This window comes from Pygoscelis adeliae, unplaced genomic scaffold (assembly GCF_000699105.1).
Source record: "Pygoscelis adeliae isolate BGI_AS28 unplaced genomic scaffold, ASM69910v1 Scaffold242, whole genome shotgun sequence".
Lineage (NCBI taxonomy): Eukaryota > Metazoa > Chordata > Aves > Sphenisciformes > Spheniscidae > Pygoscelis > Pygoscelis adeliae.
Genome location: NW_008824369.1, coordinates 438,677 through 458,792, shown reverse-complemented (window position 1 = coordinate 458,792; position 20,116 = coordinate 438,677). Strand labels below are relative to the sequence as shown.

At 37.7% G+C, this 20,116-nt stretch overlaps 2 protein-coding genes across 2 annotated transcripts in view; one reads left to right on the top strand and one right to left on the bottom strand.

The window, feature by feature from the left end:
• Nucleotides 1-1,247: 1,247 nt before the first annotated feature.
• CCZ1 (CCZ1 vacuolar protein trafficking and biogenesis associated homolog (S. cerevisiae)) lies at nt 1,248-15,246 on the top strand. Its single transcript, XM_009319993.1, has 15 exons — nt 1,248-1,319; nt 1,792-1,889; nt 2,016-2,109; nt 2,207-2,281; nt 3,307-3,354; nt 3,981-4,064; nt 6,373-6,548; nt 7,193-7,274; nt 7,910-7,971; nt 8,894-9,005; nt 9,625-9,658; nt 10,007-10,124; nt 12,356-12,514; nt 13,619-13,746; nt 14,897-15,246. The coding sequence occupies exons 3-15, from the start codon at nt 2,101-2,103 to the stop codon at nt 14,950-14,952; spliced, it is 1,143 nt and encodes a 380-aa protein (XP_009318268.1). The 5' UTR covers nt 1,248-1,319; nt 1,792-1,889; nt 2,016-2,100; the 3' UTR covers nt 14,953-15,246.
• Nucleotides 7,980-20,116, bottom strand: part of RSPH10B (radial spoke head 10 homolog B (Chlamydomonas)) — a 24,284-nt gene continuing 12,147 nt past the window's right edge. The window contains exons 16-20 of the mRNA XM_009319994.1: nt 19,821-19,872; nt 19,182-19,292; nt 17,876-18,071; nt 17,190-17,424; nt 7,980-8,116 (exon numbers count right to left, since the gene is read on the bottom strand). Coding sequence (XP_009318269.1) covers nt 17,220-17,424; nt 17,876-18,071; nt 19,182-19,292; nt 19,821-19,872 — 564 coding nt within the window. The 3' untranslated portion in view covers nt 7,980-8,116; nt 17,190-17,219. The remainder of the gene's footprint in view (nt 8,117-17,189; nt 17,425-17,875; nt 18,072-19,181; nt 19,293-19,820; nt 19,873-20,116) is intronic.

The following is a 20,116-nucleotide window of genomic DNA, read 5'->3' as shown; positions in this document are numbered from 1 at the left end:
GGCGTCGCGTCCCGGCGCTGTGGGGAGAGGAGGGCACTCTCCCGACCCAGCTCTGTCCAGGCCTCGGTTGCCGCAGGGGGCCCCGGGGCGGCTGTCTCGGCTCTGCTGTTCCTCCCCGAGGCCTCGGCCGCGGCGTGTGCCCGCGGGATTAATGCTTCCCCCCGCGGAGCATCCCCGAACAAAGGCGGCCTCCGGGCGCAGAGCGGCGCCGCGCTGGGGAGGAGGGAGCTGGGCCTTCCCCGGCCGCCTTGTCGGCACCTGGGACTTGCGTGTCAGCTGCCTTCAGTGGGGCCCGGGACAAGTGCTGTCTACATCTCGATCTGCCTCTGCTTCAGACTAAAAAGGAACAGTAACCGAGGGGGTTTTCAACAGTAGCACGTAAAATACTGTAGATGAGGGGCTGGTCTGTTAGGAGCCATCTTTTGCTCATGCAGTAACTTTTTCTAAAAATAATTTTCTCCGGGTAGATGCAACATGATAGAAAGCTTAGTGTTTGGCTTAGTTAAATTCAAGTTATTGCTAGTATTTTCTTGCTATTGTGATCTTTAATAAGTAAATTCAAGAAGCCATAGTCTCTATTTTTAGATAACAGCATACTGTATAGTTCATGTGGTACCTTTAGTTTTAATAGCTTTTGAACAGGGCAGTGTACTTACGTACTTATTAACAACCACAGGGTGATGAGACCGAGTGCACCCTCAACAAGTCCATGGGTGCCTCCAAACTGGGGGAAGCTGTTGATACATTGGAGGGCAGGGCTGCTATCCACAGGGACCCTCAGTGAGCTGGGGAAATGGGCTAGCAGAAACCTTCTGGAGCTCAACGAAGGCAAATGCAGCCTCCCATGTGTGGGATGAAACGATCTCGTGCACCATGACAGGCCAGAGGCTGACTGGTTAGAAAGCAGCTTGGCAAAACAGGACCAGGGAGTCCTAATGAGCAACAGGCTCTACATGAATCGGCAGTGTGTCCTTGTGGCTGTGAAAACTAACAGCCTACCAGGCTGTGTGCATGAGTGTGCCTGAGCAGGTCAAGTGAAGTGATTGCTTCCCAGCTCTTGTGAGGCTGCTGTTGGGCACTGTGTTTGTCTGGGGCATCCGGCAGTAGGAAAAATACTGACAAACAGAAGCAAGCCCAGCAGAGGGCCCATGAGTCGGTCAGGGGGCCACAGTCTGTGATGTACCAGGAGAGCCTTAGGTAACTGGATTTGTGCAGCCTGAAGAGACGATGTGGAAGGGAGTCTGATGGCTGTCTTCACCTGCCTAAAGGGTGGCTACAGAGGATGGAGTCAGGTTCTTCTTGAAGTGACAGGATGAGAGGTAATGGAAGAAGTTCCAGCAAGGGAAATTCTGATGAGATAGAAGAAAAAATTCTTCACAGTGAAGCGGTCAAACAGCAGAACGGGGCCCGTAAAGGTTGTGGAATCTCCATCTTTGGAGATCTTCAAACCTTGACTGGACAAGCCCTTGAGCAATCTGAGCTAGCTTTGAAGCTAGCCATGCTTTGATCTGACTTTGAAGCTAGCCTTGCTTTGAACTAGCTGTGAAGTGACTAGGGCCTATGATTTCAATAGCCTTGGAATTTATAAAGTGTTTTGAGATATCTTGGGATGACTGACTGCTTAAGTATGCTTAAATATGCCTTTTATCTGTTTTACAGAAGCCCATTTAAGATAAAATTCTGCCTAGAAAATTAAGAGATTAAAGTTAAACAAGCAAACCATGAACTTAGTATTCTTTAACTCTGATTCTGTTAAAATGCATTTGCTTTGATTCTTTTTTCAAATTTTAGGAAGAAAAGAAGATTCTCTTCTATCACCCAAATGAAGTAGAAAAGAATGAAAAAATTAGAAATGTGGGACTATGTGAAGCTATAGTACAGTTCACAAGGTATTAAGTCTGATAGCATGGCTCATTGTACTAGCACAAGCACTCTATTTTAAATTTCCCAATCATATGTTTTCTTCTTGTGAGTGTGGATAAATATCTATGTCTACATATACGTTTTCTTTCCAGGACCTTTAGTCCAACAAAACCTGCAAAATCCCTACATACGCAGAAGAACAGACAATTTTTCCATGAACCTGAAGAAAACTTCTGGATGGTCATGGTACTTATGCATGTGATATGCATATTTCTAAAACATCATATCGCAATGTTCTCAATGCATTCTGCATTGTCTAATACCAGCCTGTTCCACTTTCTAGGTTGTACGGAATCCCATAATAGAAAAACACAAAGATGGAAAGCCAGTCTATGAGTATCAGGAAGAAGAATTACTGGTAATACGGAACTTTTTTTTTTTTTTTAAAATGGGTTATATTGTATTTTAAGAGTACCTCCAGAAATATCTTAGTTTGATTCTTCCCAAACTGCTGCCAAATCAATTTTTCTCTCTCTCCCCCCCATAAATGGAAAAAGGGCAAAGTACTTTTCAATAAAGTTTAAAGAAGAGAGCAAGATAGAGAATTATCCAGATAGCAGTTCAAGATCACCCTATAAACATTAGTGAAATGTACAGCTGTGAGACTTTTAGCTTGGAATAGGCAAATATTTCTTAGGATCTGTTTGTTTAATAAAGTTCTTGCAAGATTTTAAATCTGTGTATTTTTATTAGGGTTAAGTATACATGTTACTACTTTCTTAAGACTGCTAGTAATCTTTACTAATGATCTAGAAAAACAAACAGCTCATAACTATCATGGGATTTCTTGTCCAAACTGCAGTATCATTATGTCAGTTTAATTGTATACAGGACAGGTATTTGGCCGGGTGGAATAATACTTAAAAAAGCTGGTTGCTTATGCTGCCTCAGTTCATTACAGTGTGCACTAGTTCTGTTCCTCATTGTGTTCTAAGAAAAGGATTGGTGTCATAGACACTCTGTTTTGCCAGACAAACAATAAAATAGTTTTTTTTTTCATCTGGGTTAAGATTCTAGCCCAATAAAAACCTTCTATGGTGTCCCACCTCCTTTAGCCTTTGACCTAGATGAAGAGAAAACTAGTCAGAAATAAGTTCATTTTCACTGACCACTGGCCTTAGGGAAGGGCACTATTTGTAACTGATGTCTTGTGCATGAGTTTGGTATTAAATGTAAGGGGGGAAGGGACTCCCTTTACTGAAATAGTACTTTATAAGTACAAAGAAATTTCTAGATGCTGACTGAAAACGCTATTTAACTTTTCAGAGATTGATTTCTCTAATTGTGTTTGTTGGCTCTTTGAAAACATAAGTTATGTGTAGCTCAGCCAAAATATCTGCAATTGTGCCTCTGCTTATACTAATGTCCTGCTCTTTTCTGCAGGACAAGGTTTATAGTTCGGTCCTACAGCAGTGCTACAGCATGTACAAGGTAGAGTTAATACTAGAGGCTCCTCTTCTGGGCAGAGGAAGAGATCCTCATGGTACCATTTGGATATGCAAGTTAATCATTGCTTTGACATTCTTGTCTCATTACTATTGCCTGCTCTCTTCCTGAGGCTGTAATGGTGTTGATGGAAGAGAAAAATAAAGCTTTTGCAGTTACCTGTGCTGGTTCATGAGCTTATTGTAAAAGTAAGCCTTCTAATTTCTGTGAAGTCCAGATTTCTTCTTTCATGGGCAGTTACACTACTAAGCATTTGATTTTGATGGTGTTAGATATTATCTGTTGGAGAAACAATACTGGATAAAAGCCATCAATCTGGCTTTTACAAAGCAAGAGCATAAGATACTTAAGCGACACAGATAAATGATTTCTCTACCATTAAAGAATTTATTTTCCTTTTCTAATTCTGCCTCTGCTGTCATATATATCTGGACTTTACAAGTCTTAAGAGAGGCTTTTCAATAAAGAAGGGGTACATTTGGATCTATGTGGAGTCCAAATACTGAGAAACAGGAGCTGTATTGTAATCTAGTTATATTCATGGCTGAGTTATAAGAAATTACTGTAAATGATTACCCAACTCTTTTTTTTTTTTTGCTTTTAATTGTTAGCTTTTCAATGGCACATTCCTGAAAGCCATGGAAGATGGAGGTGTAAAAGTTCTAAAGGAGAGACTAGAGAAATTCTTCCATCGGGTAAGACCTTATTTTTCAGGCACATACAGTGTGATTCTGCGTTGGAAATAAAATGCAAAAATCTCCTCTAAGTGGCTGCAGTGTAACTATAAAACATAGGCAGTGGAAAAGGTGCAGCGGCAACACAAAAAGTTGGGTTACTCATTTTTTCAAATAATTCCTGTTTCCTACTGATGTGGTAGGTTCTTTAAATGGAGTTGAACCACAAGCAGGGTTATGGCCTGATGGAACAGCTTAGCTGTTGGATATTTTTTCTGATGGAATAATGTTCATTCTTTGGAAATTCTGCTTTAACATTTGAATTGGTTAGTGTGATAACAGTCTGTGCAGACTTATTTAAGTAACTATTGCAGAATCGTTCAGGTTGGAAGGAATCTGGAGAGGTCATCTAGTTCAGCCTCCTACTCAAAGTAGGGTAACACTAAATTCAAACTAGACTGCATAGGACTTTGGCTGGTTGAGTCTTGAAAATATCCAGGGATGGAGATTCCGCAACCTGCATGCACAGACTTAAAGTCCCATAGTACTGTGAAGTAATGAACAGTTGTAATTTTTAACTGCTCCCCCCCACCCCGTCCCCCATGTGGAATTAGTAGTCATGCCTGATAAGGCTTCAGGAGATATTGCCTTGGTTTATAACTAGTCCTCAGAATTTAATGTCAATCTTTAAAAGCAAATGTGTTAGTGAAAGGATAGAAAGCAAAACCTATTTCTGAGCAAGAAATCCATCAAATATTATTCAGCTATTTTTCACATAAAGTAACTGACTGAGTAGTCATGTATGGCAGAATTTTGAGTTCCTACATGAAAAGCTTCATCAAGCTAGCTGTAAAAGAAGGCAACCAAGTGTGTCTGTCCTCATTTTTCTCGTTTGCACAGAAGGAAACAGACGACTGCTGTCAGCAGTTAATTCTCTTGTGGTAGAGATGTGAATATTGATATCTCCGATAATGATGGAGTGTAGAGACTGTATATTGGTGTTTAAAATTTTGTTCTCTTAACAGGATTTTAAAGTAATAATGTTGTGACAGTGTAAACAAAAGTACAATTCAGTTTGATTTTAGGACAGCCTTCACTTGTGGGTTTGGGGGTTTTTTTTGCTTGTTTTTTGTAAGGTTATCAGACTCTAGAATGAATGCTGTTGGCACAAGGAGTACTTGTTTGATTAGCTGGTGTATACTTCTGTCTAGACTAAATTAAAAAATAGAGCATGGCAAAAAAGGGAAGTAATACATTTTTACCTTTAAAACACTGTTTTTCTTCGAAGTTCCTACTGAAGATAAAACAGTAATTGCTATAGATTTGTATAACAGAAAGAAATCCAAGGAAAAGTTGTTTCTCTTTTTCGCTGGGGAATTAGAAATGCTTAAAAAGTTTGGTCACACAAGTTGTTCTATTATAACCCTATTGAACAAATTGGCTACATGTTGCTGGCAGGCTTGGACTGCACTGAAACTCTGAAAGGAAATAAGACTTAGATTATAAACTGTGACAGAGATCTGTCATACTATTTGTAAGTATTTTACTTCTTGGTTTTTTTGGTAATGTGAAATGACTGTAGAGGGAGCCATTGGATAACTCATCTTTCACAGAGCAGAGCATTTGATAGTACATTTGAAATCTCTTGGTAAAGGTTACGGTCTATCAAGAAAGAGAGTAATAGAAATTATCTTTTCGTTTGCATATTGAAAACTAATGGATTTATCTGCTAATATTTCTACGGAGTTAGTTCTGAAATTAAATATTAGTAAGATGGGCTGTGCTTTATTATCCTCTCAAAAGATCTTTAGCTAGCCTTAAAAGCTGTTGTCACTATGATTAAATAATAGCAAGCTGACACCTGGAATCATATTCACACATAGAATCATAGAGTGGTTTGGGTTGGAAGGGACCTCTAAAGGTCATCTAGTCCAACCCCCTGCCATGGGCAGGGACAGCTTCAACTAGAGCAGGTTGCTCAGAGCCCCGTCCAACCTGACCTGGAATGTTTCCAGGGATGGGGCATCCACCACCTCTCTGGGCAACCTGTTGCAGTGCTTCACCACCCTCACTGTAAAAAATTTCTTCCTTATATCTAGTCTGAATCTACCCTCTTCTAGTTTAAAACCATTACCCCTTGTCCCATCGCAACAGGCCCTGCTAAAAAGTCTGTCCCCACATGAAGGAGTATGTCATACAAGCAGAACTGGAAGGGGGTTTTTTTTGATTGTTAGTGTAGATTACTGGGGATTAGACTCAAATTTGTCATTTAAATTTACACATTGGAAGTTTTCTGAATTCTAAGAAACAACTGTCATTATTCTCTTAGTACTTGCAGACACTGCATTTACAGTCTTGTGATCTGCTGGATGTGTTTTGTGGAATCAGTTTCTTTCCACTGGATAAAATGACTTACTTGAAAATTCAGTCATTTATTAATAGGATGGAAGAAAGCCTGAACATAGTCAAGTATACTGCCTTTCTCTACAACGACCAGCTTATCTGGTAGGTACTTCAATGATTCTTTTGTGTGTCTTCAATTTCTCATCCTATAAATAAACGCCGTAATAGCAAAGCTTCTGAATCGGTGAGAGAGTTGCATGAAAATGAGAAAACTGCATGGTAGGATGAGTGATATGTAAGAAAGGCATTGGTCTTTGGCTTTAAAATCTCTAACCTGTACCAAATGATTACTTCCAAGTTGGCCTGAGGAGCAGATAGAGAAGTGTCCTTGTCATTTCCATTGCACAGAGCCTCCGTGCATATACACAAGTTCCTCTGTAGGACCTTTTAGTAGAGAACGTTAATTAAAGGATTGTTCTTTATATGGTTCTGAATGAGAAAGTTGCAATGCTTGTGAAGAGTTCTACTTAAAAATGGACTTAAGAATAGCAAACTTGATCTTTGTTTGTTTAAATATTGTTTCTATTTCTCTTCTGGTTTACGGCTAATTTAAATGTTTTGTATTTAGCAAATAAATGTAACATTTTATTAAAAATTAATGTTCTGGGATTGAATCTACTGAGACACTGAAATGTTGCTACCCTAGTTAGGTATGTGCTTTGCCTGAGTTTTGGTTAGAGGAAAATGTGTGATCTGAACTGCAGCACAAACATCACTTGTGTTTCTTTTTCTCCCTGATGTTCTAGGAGTGGACTGGAACAAGATGACATGAGAATTTTGTACAAATATCTCACGACATCTCTGTTTCCAAGGCACATGGAGCCTGAGGTATGGTAGTTGGGGGGCTTTTGGGGGGTGGAGGTTGTTGGTGGTTTTGGTTTTTGTCGCAGGTTGGGTTTTTTCTTCTTTTCTTTCTGTTTATCTGGTACCACTAAGGGCTAAAATACCAGAGGAGTATCTCTCTTCCCCTCCCCTCTTAAATTTTAGTTTAGGAATTCTGAGATTTACTGCTTTCGGGGCATTTCACTAAACTCAGTAGTATTTGCACCTAACGCTTACAATATGAATTGTGCTGATAATTTGAACATGGGATGGTGGTAGGGAGTTTACTGAATGTTGATACCTGATGACTGCTCAATACAGCAAATTAATCACTTCAGCTTAATGACTAAATGCAGCATGGAGTGCCGTAAGACCACATGAAGTTAGTTATCGCTCCCCCCATCAAAAAGCTCCATAAGCTAAGTTTCAAATTTAATAAATGCAAGATCAGAACACACTGTTCTATCAGCATCTCTTACACTTTAGCTTTACCTTCTTCATGTTACACAAAGAATATGTATCTTCATGAGTGGCAATTTCTGCAAATGGTTTGCTTTGATTTGATTTAAAGACAGTCCACAAAAAGTAACAGAAAATACCTCTAAGTTGTTTTTTCTTGTGTGTGTTCTTTTTCGCTTCAGTTAGCAGGAAGAGATTCTCCAATACGTGCTGAAATGCCAGGAAATCTACAACACTATGGAAGGTAGCTCTTGTTTACTGTCACCATCTACTGCTTCTTCCTCAAGGGGAAAATGTTTGGGAGGAGTACATGTATTTTGAGTACATATTCCACATACAGTTCATTCCAGAGGGTCACACAGAAGTTGGTGCAATGTAAAACTTGACCTCTGGAAAAAAAAGAGAAAAGGCTTCATTAACACTACTGCGTATTTATTTTTCTTCCGTTGTTAATGCACTGCATGAAAAACTTTGAAAGCGCTCCGGTCATTTCTTTTCAGTCAGGCACTTCAGGCAAAGGTGTAGATTTAATCTAGGGATTTATCTATTTATTTTTCCTCTGTACTCAGCATGTCAGAGTGGGCAATTCTGTACTTAAGCAGCCAGGCAACATTATTTTGAATATTTGTGGGTTTGGACATCTTTCTTTAATCACAGTAATTCCTCTTGCCCGATTTATTGTATTCTCTTGGGATCAAGGCACTGGCACACACTCCCCCTGTCCGTCCTGCCCCCCCCCCAGGTTTAGGTGCTTCTAATACACCACTGTTCCGCATCAAACTAATTTGGATGTCCTGTTGGAAAGCAAAGGAAGAGTGCTTTCCCAGTAGCCACAGAAAAAGGGTTTTTAAAGATAGTCACAACTTGAAGGTGGAAAGAGTTTTGTTGTTGTTTCTTTGATCTGCGCAGTTTATTTCCTTGGCATTATTCTGGCGTTCTGATCCTGTTTCTGTAACTCTGGAGCATATATGCAAATAATACTTTGAAAACGTAAGAGTGCTGAGATAATATATGAAGGGCTCTATGCCTATCTGGATAGCTGAAAACTCATTGTATTCAAATATATTCATACATGCAAGTAATAGCTAGTTTCAAAAACATCTGCTAAATAGGAAAAACTGAAATATAAAAATTCATCGCATCTGACCTACTGAATTATTTTCTAGGTTTCTTACTGGACCTTTAAATCTTAATGATCCGGAAGCAAAATGCCGTTTCCCCAAAATATTTGTTAACACTGATGACACTTACGAAGAACTTCATTTAATTGTTTATAAGGTATAACATTTTTCTCTGCAATTATTCCACAGAATTAGGAATCTATATACAATGAAGACGACAATGATGTGAAGTACTTATGAATTGTATAGAAAGATGCGTTGATATGACCAGGTTAAAGCAAAGAGACAGAAAACTCTTTGGTGCTTCTAGCAACAAGCTTTAAAGCCTGAATCCTCTTTTCCCCCTTCCTATGCCCTCCCCAAAACAAATGGTTGTTTTATTAAAATAAAATACCAGCCTTCAGTTACTTTAAGTGGTTTCATACCTGGCTTTATATAGCATTAACCAATTAAACAAAAAAACTAATTTTTTTTAAAATGAAATGCAAGTTTCTTGCAGACATATATCCTTGCATAAAATGCATTTTTAGTGAATTTTACCTTTCCCCTACAGCTTAAAAACTGTTAACTGTGCTGAATTTTAAAATCGTAACTATCCTGTGTTGTGCAGGATTGCAAAGAGATTATCCTACTGAAGTGCTACCTTTTAAACTAGATTATTTTTTTTATTTAACTGGTTTATCTGTCTGTGACCTCACTGAAGTATTGTCATTTATTTGAGGCAGTTGAGGTAACCTGTTGTAAATGGTTTTTTTGCTTTAACTCTTTTGTTCCAGGCCATGAGTGCAGCTGTCTGCTTTATGATTGATGGTAAGTACCTATTAGCATCACTTATTTGGGAAGACAGTACAAAATGTTACTACATGCAATTTGTTTTACTCTTAAAAAATACTCATGTTGTTATTTGAGCCTGTTCTTCCGGAGTGCTTTTATCAGTCTTGATTTTTGTTTCAGAGGTATAAGTAACTCAATTTACACAATAAAATGACTATTGCTTCAGTTAGCCATGCACTTTCGAAATCATGCGTAAGGTTATAATTAAGAGAGAAATTTTGTCCCAGGACTCTCACTGATGTTTAAAGAAAGCAACTACAGAAACTGTACCTTCAACTGTGGGAAGAGAATCTCATCTCTCCCTTTTCTTTACCCGCCACCTAGCTTCAATTCCGCCTACGCTGGAGTTTTGCCGTAAACTGGACAGCATTGTTGGGCCTCAACTCACCGTGTTAGCATCAGACATATGTGAACAATACAACATCAACAAGAGAATATCAGGGTTGGTACCACATTTCTGTTTGCATTGCAGTCCCTCATTAGTTGGTTAAAAGTAGGTTTAATGAACTGCTTAAATAATGGTAACATGAACCCAAATGTTGAAAGCATTGAGTTAACTGTGTACTTCAACCGACGTTTATCTACCTTTCTGCATCTTAAGCATTTATAAAGTGCCTGTTGTTGCATATTTAGGTCTCCCTGAAGTAACAACATACATGTTGTTAATTTAGGAATGAATGTTTATTGTGTGGCTGCTGAAACCTTTTTCCTCTCTGTGCGTAATTGTTGCAGAAAAAATCATGTAAATATTAAGATAAATTTCACTATTACCAATTGAGATTCTGCTGCCTCCTCCCCCAGCTGTCAGCAGATTATTCAGATACAAGAGATGGAACTTCTAGGTTTTGCTTTTTTTGTATGTGAACTGAAACTAGCTGACCCATGGAGATGATGAGTTCTACAGGTTACTGTGCTTGCAGAAATATATACAAGATGGCAAAAATGCCAACTGAAGTGGTAGTCTTCTGTCACTGTCCCCCGTGTTGAAGTAGAGAAGTAGCAGTTCCTGTAAAATCTTAACTTCAGTTTATACTTTCTAACTTTTCTTGAGGAAAACAGAATCTCATAAAGTTGACAAATAGCCCTTGGGCTAGTAGAACATCTGAATTAAAAAAAAAAAAGAAAGAAAATTAAAAAATATCACTGTCTTTGTGCCCGTGTCCTCCTTTGTGCTGATTTCCTTTGAATTCTGCTTTGACTTTCTGCTGTCTTGTATCATGTTAAAAAAAGAACTGTATTTTTCACATCAAGTGGACGCTGACACCACTAGCTCAGAGTATTGCCTTAGACACAAGTACTTATAGCTTGGATGGAGTGTATGTAACTCTTAATGCTGTTACAAATCCAAAAGGAAAATGAAGGTCTGGATACTAGAACAACTTTTGTTTAACAGTTTGAAATGGGCATTTTAGTAAGTGGATTATTTGGTTACAATGCAAGCTTTACAGTTGAGTACTTTTTTCCAGAATTACTGCTTCTTGAAGTGTTGCCGTGTATAGTAGGTGAGGAAAAAACTGCCTTATTTTTTCTATTTTGCAGGACTAAGGTAACTACTTGAGGGGCAAAAAAAGGTCAAATGAAAAAGGACGTTAATGCTTTGGAAAATATACTTCACTTAGAACTATAGCTGACTTTCCATAAAATTGTTTTTATTTTTGTTAGTTGGGGAAGCAAGAACAGCATCGCATATGACAACAAAAGAGGAATTAAACCAAAGATAGGTGTGTGACTGAACTTATTTAGTGGTAGCATGCCACATCAGCAAAATCGCAGGGTATAGAATAGGATGTGCTTGAAATTGTGCCGATCTACTAAATCATTAAACTTGGGGGTTTTTTAATGTCATCTGGGACTGGCTTTGGCAGCTTTAACTCTTTTAAAGTTTAATGCCATGGTGTCCTGAAAACACGATACAGTTTCTTGACACTAATGCATCTGGGTGACAGAGAGCAAGGGTATCTAGTTGTTTGCTAAGGTGAGTGGTGTCATCACAGTATCTCCCTGATTCTAAATAATACATAACCTGAAGTACCAATTGCTATAGCCAGTCTTTGCCAGTCTGCATTTGTTGAATTTTCTACCAAAACTACAGCTCTAAGTGACAGATTTTATATTAACTTAATAAAAGAGGAAATGGAAGAAGACTGCCAAGGCAGGAGTTTGAAAACAGTCTCTTGATTGGCTCACACAAATGATGGGGGGAAGAGTTCTTTCTTTTGATTGTAACAAAGACGTGACTGGAAGATTACTTATTAATCAAATTGAAGACCTAGCATCCATTCAAACCAGCTTGGACTGGCATAGGGGAACAAGGAAACAAAATGGGGACAGAGAAAAAACAGCTCATTAGAAAAATGCAAACTACTACTGGGAAGTGGGACAAGGCCTTTAAACTCCCCTGTATCTATTTACTAGCAGCCTAACCAGCAGAAGGGGAAAAACTGGTTGGTTTTGCAGGCTTGGGGTTTTTTTTTTCCTTTTTTTTTTGAAGTGTTAAAATGAAGTTTGATCATGCCACAAGTCTTAATGTACTTGGTCTCTTCAATGGGAAGATAACTTCAGGATGTCTGAGTAAGCTTTGCACTGGCTAGTTATCTGTTCTCTGTGAAGCCTGTGCTTATAGAACATATCAGTATTCACAAGTCACATTTTTTTTTTTTTAAATCTTCCTAGGGCTGAGAAGGAGCCTCAATTTAAGTTTATCTATTTCAATCACATGAACCTGGCAGAGAAAAGTACCATTCACATGAGGAAAACGCCCAGTGTATCACTTGCATCTGTTCACCCTGACCTCATGAAGATTCTCGGTGACATCAACAGTGACTTCTCCAGGTAATGCCTAACTATCAAATAGTCTGTAACTCCTTCTGTCAAGCAGATTTTTTCAAATGAGTGAAGCTTTCATGTCTTTTTGTTCATGGATGGTTAGTCGTAGCTCTGTGAGATAAATGGTGTAACATGGGTCATATTTGGTATTTTTTGTTGGTTTAGAAGTAGCCTGTCTTAACTTCTATTGTCCTTTTAAAAAAATAATTTAAAGAAGGGCCAGGGCCTCTAGCCAAGAAAATATCTAATCTATCTGAAGCTTCAGAGTAGCCATAACAAACTTAGAAGTGATGTGAAGCCTAGTGCTTTTGCACTTAAGTCTGTCTAATCTCTGGATAAGTAGTGTAAAGGACAGGGAAACCCACTTCTGCCTGTATTGTACCCTCCTCTGAAACAGCTGGCTGCTTTTAGGGCTTAGACAATAGATGAAACGCAAACCTTGCAGTTACTACAATACTGCTGATAGAGAAGATAATTGGCTTCTAGTCAATGGGTATCATGCTTCAAGGTGGGAGAGACCCTCTGTCACTACAAAAATTAATGAAGAACATGAAATTGCTGAATTATTGTACTGTCTGTAGCTCTAATTAGCCACTAGCAATTTTCCCACTCTACTTAAGGACAAGGTTTTCATTTTTCTATAAATGAAAAAAAGAACGTTTCATCATATTGTGGAAGTACTGGGTTAGTGATAGCTTTATGCAATATATCTAGTTGTTGTGCATGGTTTAGTTCTAGGTTTAACAATTAGATATGTGAAGGCTTAATATCACCATACCATCTCCAACTTTCATTATTTGGTCACTGTGTAGCAAATCATAATTCTGTGAAATGTGTCCTTAACAGTATGGAGGATAGGTGTCTTCTTCAGAGCACTGGAGCATTTGGCTGATGGACAAATTAATGATTTATTCATCTGGGGATGTAATTGTCCTAAGCAGCCATTTATGAAGCCTTCATCCTTGATTGATGAATTATATCTAAGTTAGTATAGGTAGCCTCTCTTTGATACTGCACAACCATTTATTTGTAATTATTAGGAGAGCTTAACGTCATAAAGTTGTTGAAGATGAACTTGCTGCCACCTTTACTTTCTAAAACTTCTTTCAGAATTGATGAAGACGAGGAAATTATTGTGAAGGCAATGACTGATTACTGGGTAGTTGGGAAAAAGTCTGACCAGCGAGAACTGTATGTTATTTTGAATCAAAAAAATGCAAATCTGATTGAAGTTAACGGTAAGGATTGGGTTATTACCTTTAAATACAGTTACTACTAAAATGTACTGGAGAAGTAATAAAATCCATCTCACAAGAAATCTAGAGAGGAATTGATCTATGATAGACCAGATAAGTTTGCATAAGGTTTTAGTCTGCCTTCTACCAGCTATGAAAGAACAGCATAAATATTCAGCAGACATTCTTAATTATTTATCAGTCATTCCTCCTCCTTCAAATAATAGAGGAGAGCTTTGTGAGCTTAGTTTAGGAGTAATTAACGAAGTGTATTACAGGTGAGAGATGAACATATTTATGTCTGAGTTAAGTCTTATTTGTCAGTGATCCATGGGTAGGGTACTTACACATAATGTGTATCCTGTCAGTGATCCTCATTCCATTGTTGTCTTGTTCCCAATGCTGTTTTGAGAATTATTTACTATGACTGAGTGCAAATTAACATGAAGATGCAATAAGCTTTTAAATAGACTAAGAGAAATGAGTTTGAGTCTTGCAGCAATTCTAGGGCTCTCTGTTTTAATAGGAGGCAATGTGCTCACTTGGATGATGGGAAAGAATTAATACTTTTCCAAGACCAAAGCCTAGCAACCTAAATATTAAAAAGAGGAGTGAGTTGCATGACTTACACAATGATTTCTAATTGCCTTTCAGGATCAAACCTGCCATATACAGACACAGTAAATGAGTGTTTCTGTGCCTGATAAACTTAGGAAGTACTGCTATCCCCAAGGTGTTGTCTGCCAAATAGCACAAAGCAAAAGTTTTGCTGACTTATTTTAACAGACTACACTAACCCCTTCTCCCCCTGAAAAGGGGTTACAATATACTTCCTTGTGTTGAAGCTAGGTCTTCTGCTGTTGCAACGTAGAAGTTTGATAAGATGAATGGCCCAGCAGCAAACTCAAACCATCATTTACACTTTAGCCACTTTGAATACAACTCATCTTTCAGACAGTGTGAAGTATCAGACTTGACTCAGCTTTCTCTTACTGGGGACAGAATAAAATGAAGTTTATTTCTACATTAGAAACTCCTAGGGTTTTTTCCTGTTTGAATTTAATTATATTCCCCTTCATGATCCCCAGGGTTTTTCTTGCAGAGGTTCCTATAAAATATCATACTGAAATATCTTATTTTTAATTTTTTACAGAAGAAGTGAAGAAACTTTGTGCAACACAGTTTAATAATATTTTCTTCTTGGATTGATCTGCAGAGGGCTGATTTATTGAAGATGTCAATGTCAGACACTTGTTCAACATGAAAAGTTATTAGTCATATTATTGACTGGAATAATGACAATAGTAAAGCAATACTTGCTTTGTAAGAATCAAAATTTCTACTAAAATCTGTAAACTCTGATCATAAAATTTTTAGATTTTAAAAATGTTTATGTGCAAACTAATTAAAAACCAGTCTGAACTCATCTGTACCATTCCATTCTGATACTGTTATGTGAATATTTTACTGGAAAATAAAACTAATAATTGTTACACTTTTAAGAGCATATTTTGTTTTCCTGTGTTCATTTGCATCATCGTGTGACTTTCTGCTGATTTTCTACAATGTGAAACTAGGCTGGTTACGAAAGACCCCTGAACAAAGAACTTTCTAGGCTGACCTGTTCTTTGCAGCTCCTGCTTCAGCCTGATTTACATTATTTGTCAAATTCTTACATACGAAGTGTATTACAGGTGAGAGATGAACATATTTATGTCTGAGTTAAGTCTTATTTGTCAGTGATCCATGGGTAGGGTACTTACACATAATGTGTATCCTGTCAGTGATCCTCATTCCATTGTTGTCTTGTTCCCAATGCTGTTTTGAGAATTATTTACTATGACTGAGTGCAAATTAACATGAAGATGCAATAAGCTTTTAAATAGACTAAGAGAAATGAGTTTGAGTCTTGCAGCAATTCTAGGGCTCTCTGTTTTAATAGGAGGCAATGTGCTCACTTGGATGATGGGAAAGAATTAATACTTTTCCAAGACCAAAGCCTAGCAACCTAAATATTAAAAAGAGGAGTGAGTTGCATGACTTACACAATGATTTCTAATTGCCTTTCAGGATCAAACCTGCCATATACAGACACAGTAAATGAGTGTTTCTGTGCCTGATAAACTTAGGAAGTACTGCTATCCCCAAGGTGTTGTCTGCCAAATAGCACAAAGCAAAAGTTTTGCTGACTTATTTTAACAGACTACACTAACCCCTTCTCCCCCTGAAAAGGGGTTACAATATACTTCCTTGTGTTGAAGCTAGGTCTTCTGCTGTTGCAACGTAGAAGTTTGATAAGATGAATGGCCCAGCAGCAAACTCAAACCATCATTTACACTTTAGCCACTTTGAATACAACTCATCTTTCAGACAGTGTGAAGTATCAGACTTGACTCAGCTTTCTCTTACTGGGGACAGAATAAAATGAAGTTTATTTCTACATTAGAAACTCCTAGGGTTTTTTCCTGTTTGAATTTAATTATATTCCCCTTCATGATCCCCAGGGTTTTTCTTGCAGAGGTTCCTATAAAATATCATACTGAAATATCTTATTTTTAATTTTTTACAGAAGAAGTGAAGAAACTTTGTGCAACACAGTTTAATAATATTTTCTTCTTGGATTGATCTGCAGAGGGCTGATTTATTGAAGATGTCAATGTCAGACACTTGTTCAACATGAAAAGTTATTAGTCATATTATTGACTGGAATAATGACAATAGTAAAGCAATACTTGCTTTGTAAGAATCAAAATTTCTACTAAAATCTGTAAACTCTGATAATAAAATTTTTAGATTTTAAAAATGTTTATGTGCAAACTAATTAAAAACCAGTCTGAACTCATCTGTACCATTCCATTCTGATACTGTTATGTGAATATTTTACTGGAAAATAAAACTAATAATTGTTACACTTTTAAGAGCATATTTTGTTTTCCTGTGTTCATTTGCATCATCGTGTGACTTTCTGCTGATTTTCTACAATGTGAAACTAGGCTGGTTACGAAAGACCCCTGAACAAAGAACTTTCTAGGCTGACCTGTTCTTTGCAGCTCCTGCTTCAGCCTGATTTACATTATTTGTAAAATTCTTACATACTTGTTTATGTGCAGTATTTCAGTCAAATAAACCATGTTTTAAGTAGAAACCATTTCACTGGGACAAACAATCATGACAAGATACCAGTTCTTGTATCAGCTTAACACTAAGGGAATTTTTAGGTACAAGTCAAATATTGACTTCTGGAATAGGTTTGTTGAAAGCGTTACACTCATGTAAATTACACCAAGGGTCTTGGGAAAGAGAATATAGTAAGAGCAGACAGTTTCCCTCTGAAACCAACAAGTCTTGTGCATACAGCTTTATTGTACTTGTATTTTAGACCTTACTGCACATGGTTCTTTTGTTGGGTTTTTTTTTTTTTTCTTATTCAAAGAGTACGTACTTACTTGAAGCTTCAGTAGTTCTCATCAGAAGATTTATTTCTTCTTTCTCTTTTTGCCAGCAGGCACCTTGGTAACAACTGGGGGTACTACAAAGGGTGCCTCTTCCTTCAGAGGGGGTACTGAGTGTGTGACAGGCTCTTCTAACTCCTTAAAATCTGCACTCTTGGAGTCAAATGTTCTTTCTGCTGCACCTGCTTCTTGCTTTTTTGCCTCTTCTGCTTCTCTTCCAGCAATAAGTCTGAGTGAACAAAGTTTAAATTTTATGTATTGCAAGAGGAGGGAGACAAATTTATACTGGCTAAGCAACTACAGCTATATTCACAGTATGAGCAGTAAAAACTGCCATATTGTAGAGAAGCAGAAGATCTGTCTAGTTACCGCTTCAAGTCTGACTTACGGTATGTATAAAAAAAAAGCCCTACCTGCCTTTACACAGAGCAGGGCTCAAGTGCCAGGAAATATCAGAGAGTTAAGACTTCTGTAACCTGAAAGCAGCCTGTATTTGTTAATCCCAACAGTAATAAAAGTCACACGAGTTACATTCTGGATGTTGCTTATTATACCTGGATGAGTTTGTTTTCCCAGTTACAGTATGCTATACTACTTTATTAAAGCACACTTCTCATTTTCAATAATTTTGTTAGTAGAAGATGAGAGATAACTACTTCAAGGTAAGATACAACACTCACTTTGCCAACTCCTCATCCTTGATCTTTCTCAGCTCAGCTAATTCAGCATCCCGTATTCGATTTTCTTTTATTTTTTTGCTCAGCACCTTTTCATGCTGGTAGGCAGGAAAAAACTTAGTTGTAAAAAAGATTTGCACCTGACACATCCACAGACTAAATTCCTCATCTTGTTCAGTTTTGGCTTCTTTTGGTTCATCTGCAACATGTAAATTAAACATGTTTATTTAGCAGGGAACTTATATTTCAAATGTGTTTTGGACTACAGTATTTCAGATCTGATACTCTGCAATGGGAAAGTCTGGCTTCTGCCTGGTACAGAAGATGACAACTGTGAGAAACTTAACTGGTGCATGTGAAAGGGGATGGCCCTTTTGTGGGTCTTTAGAGTGACTTGTCCCTGGGAATGGCATCAAAAGAATATGAACTTTCCCCTTTAATCCTATGATAAAGGTCTTCTGCAGTAGTCTGATAACAGTTCACTATCCATGACTCCTGTGCATGGGAGAAATGGAGGAACGAACATGACTACCTGAAAGAAGAACTGCATGCAAGCATCCCATTGTCCTGCCTGTCAAAAAACAGGCTAGGGCCCATCTGCTGGTTCTTTAAGAAATAGTGTTTTTTCAGATCTGTAACTTTTCAGTCATCAGATTTCAGTGAAAGAGCTGATGACTACATGAAGATCCTTGTCTACTTATGTTCTTGGATTTGGGTTCTTTATCTGTAGAAAACATTTAACAAGCCCAAAAAACAACCCAGATGAGATCTACTAATCAGCCAGAAGGGAGACTGTATAAAAAGGTTACTAGACTAACATATGAAAATGCTCTTACTAATGTATCTTCTGCATGAATGCTGGCCTGTCATAACATAAGACATCTTATCCCAGTTAATGGTGGCACACCATTAATAATAATTCTTACACTAAGTAAAAGAAGCAAGACATAGCAGTAATATCTTTTATTTGTCCAAGGCATTAAAAAAAAAAAAAAATGGGCAGGCCTGCGGATAGAGCTTCTCATAAATACACATTACAGCTTATAGATGCCCTACAAACAAAATACGGCATTTTAAAATTGGGCAAACTATTTAAGTCAGTACTTAAATGTCTCATTTAATTACTAAGTTTCATTTTCTTTAAAAAAATCTTTTAAAAAATTTCTTTAAAAATCTTCCTCCAGAATTAATGTTCATTTACTGCCCTCTTCTGACAAGCTGAAAACTGCATATACAATTAAGATTTTGCAATTCAAGAGCTACGAGAGATTTTTTTTGTGTTAGTCTTAAAACAGTAGGACTGCTTTACCTGTCAATTCCTTTGCTGGACAGAAATCTTGTTCTTTTTCTGCATCCCAGCTGAACAATGACAGAGCATCTTTGATATCTCCGTGAGTTGTGTGAAATGAGACGACAGTATCTGATATTGCAAAGAAAGAAAATTAAAATTACTCAGTCTGTAATTCCGTGCATTAAATACCAGGTTTGATCTTCAACACAAACAAATATAAATTGTCATCCGACCTTACAGCTAGACCTGTGATTGAAGTAGTTCTGTACTCATGAAAAGTTTGTTTATAATGAAAGCACAGTGCAGAGTTCAATCTCCTGTTTCCATGCCCAAATGAGTGGGACAAAACAGGAAGAATTTAGTTTTAAGAAGCCTTTAAGTTATTTTTAAGGAAAATGTGATTGATAGCTTCTAATTAAAAAGCACAAAAAGTTCAGAGATTCAAATTTGCCCAGCTTTCTGTGTATAGCAGGTGTGGAAAGCTAAACGTAAACCTTGTCATAATTGCCAAACTGAATGCAGCTACCCTCTGTCATTGCAATACATCCAGCTGTTTCAATGATCAGCTACTGTTTTAATCATCTTTAAAGTTGTAGAAAGAGTGAATCTCCTCTAGCACCACTGCTTATAGGTGCTTATGGTAACCACAGTACTCACCCAGCAGAAATTCTTGAAGAGGATGCCCTCCATCTTCACAAGGTCTCAGTGGCTGGCAAGAAGTTTTAAATTCAGTTACTAAATGCCTGGACTTGTACTCAAATTAAGAAGTGAAATCACATGTCCATTTGAGACATGCAAATTCCTATCTCCAAAGCATTCTGCCAAACAAATGCATTCTGCAATTATGCCTATTTCAAAACATTTAAATTGCAATAGTGTTTCACACTTCCAAGTATTAGTAAATTGGTCGTTAACACTTTAGCCTTGATACCAGCCAGGGAAGTAGGATTATC

Coding starts and splice junctions, on each gene's coding strand:
- CCZ1 (XM_009319993.1), top strand. Junction 4,065..6,372: donor TAGAGAAATTCTTCCATCGG/GTAAGACCTTAT, acceptor TTATTCTCTTAG/TACTTGCAGACACTGCATTT. Junction 9,659..10,006: donor TGTCTGCTTTATGATTGATG/GTAAGTACCTAT, acceptor CCCGCCACCTAG/CTTCAATTCCGCCTACGCTG.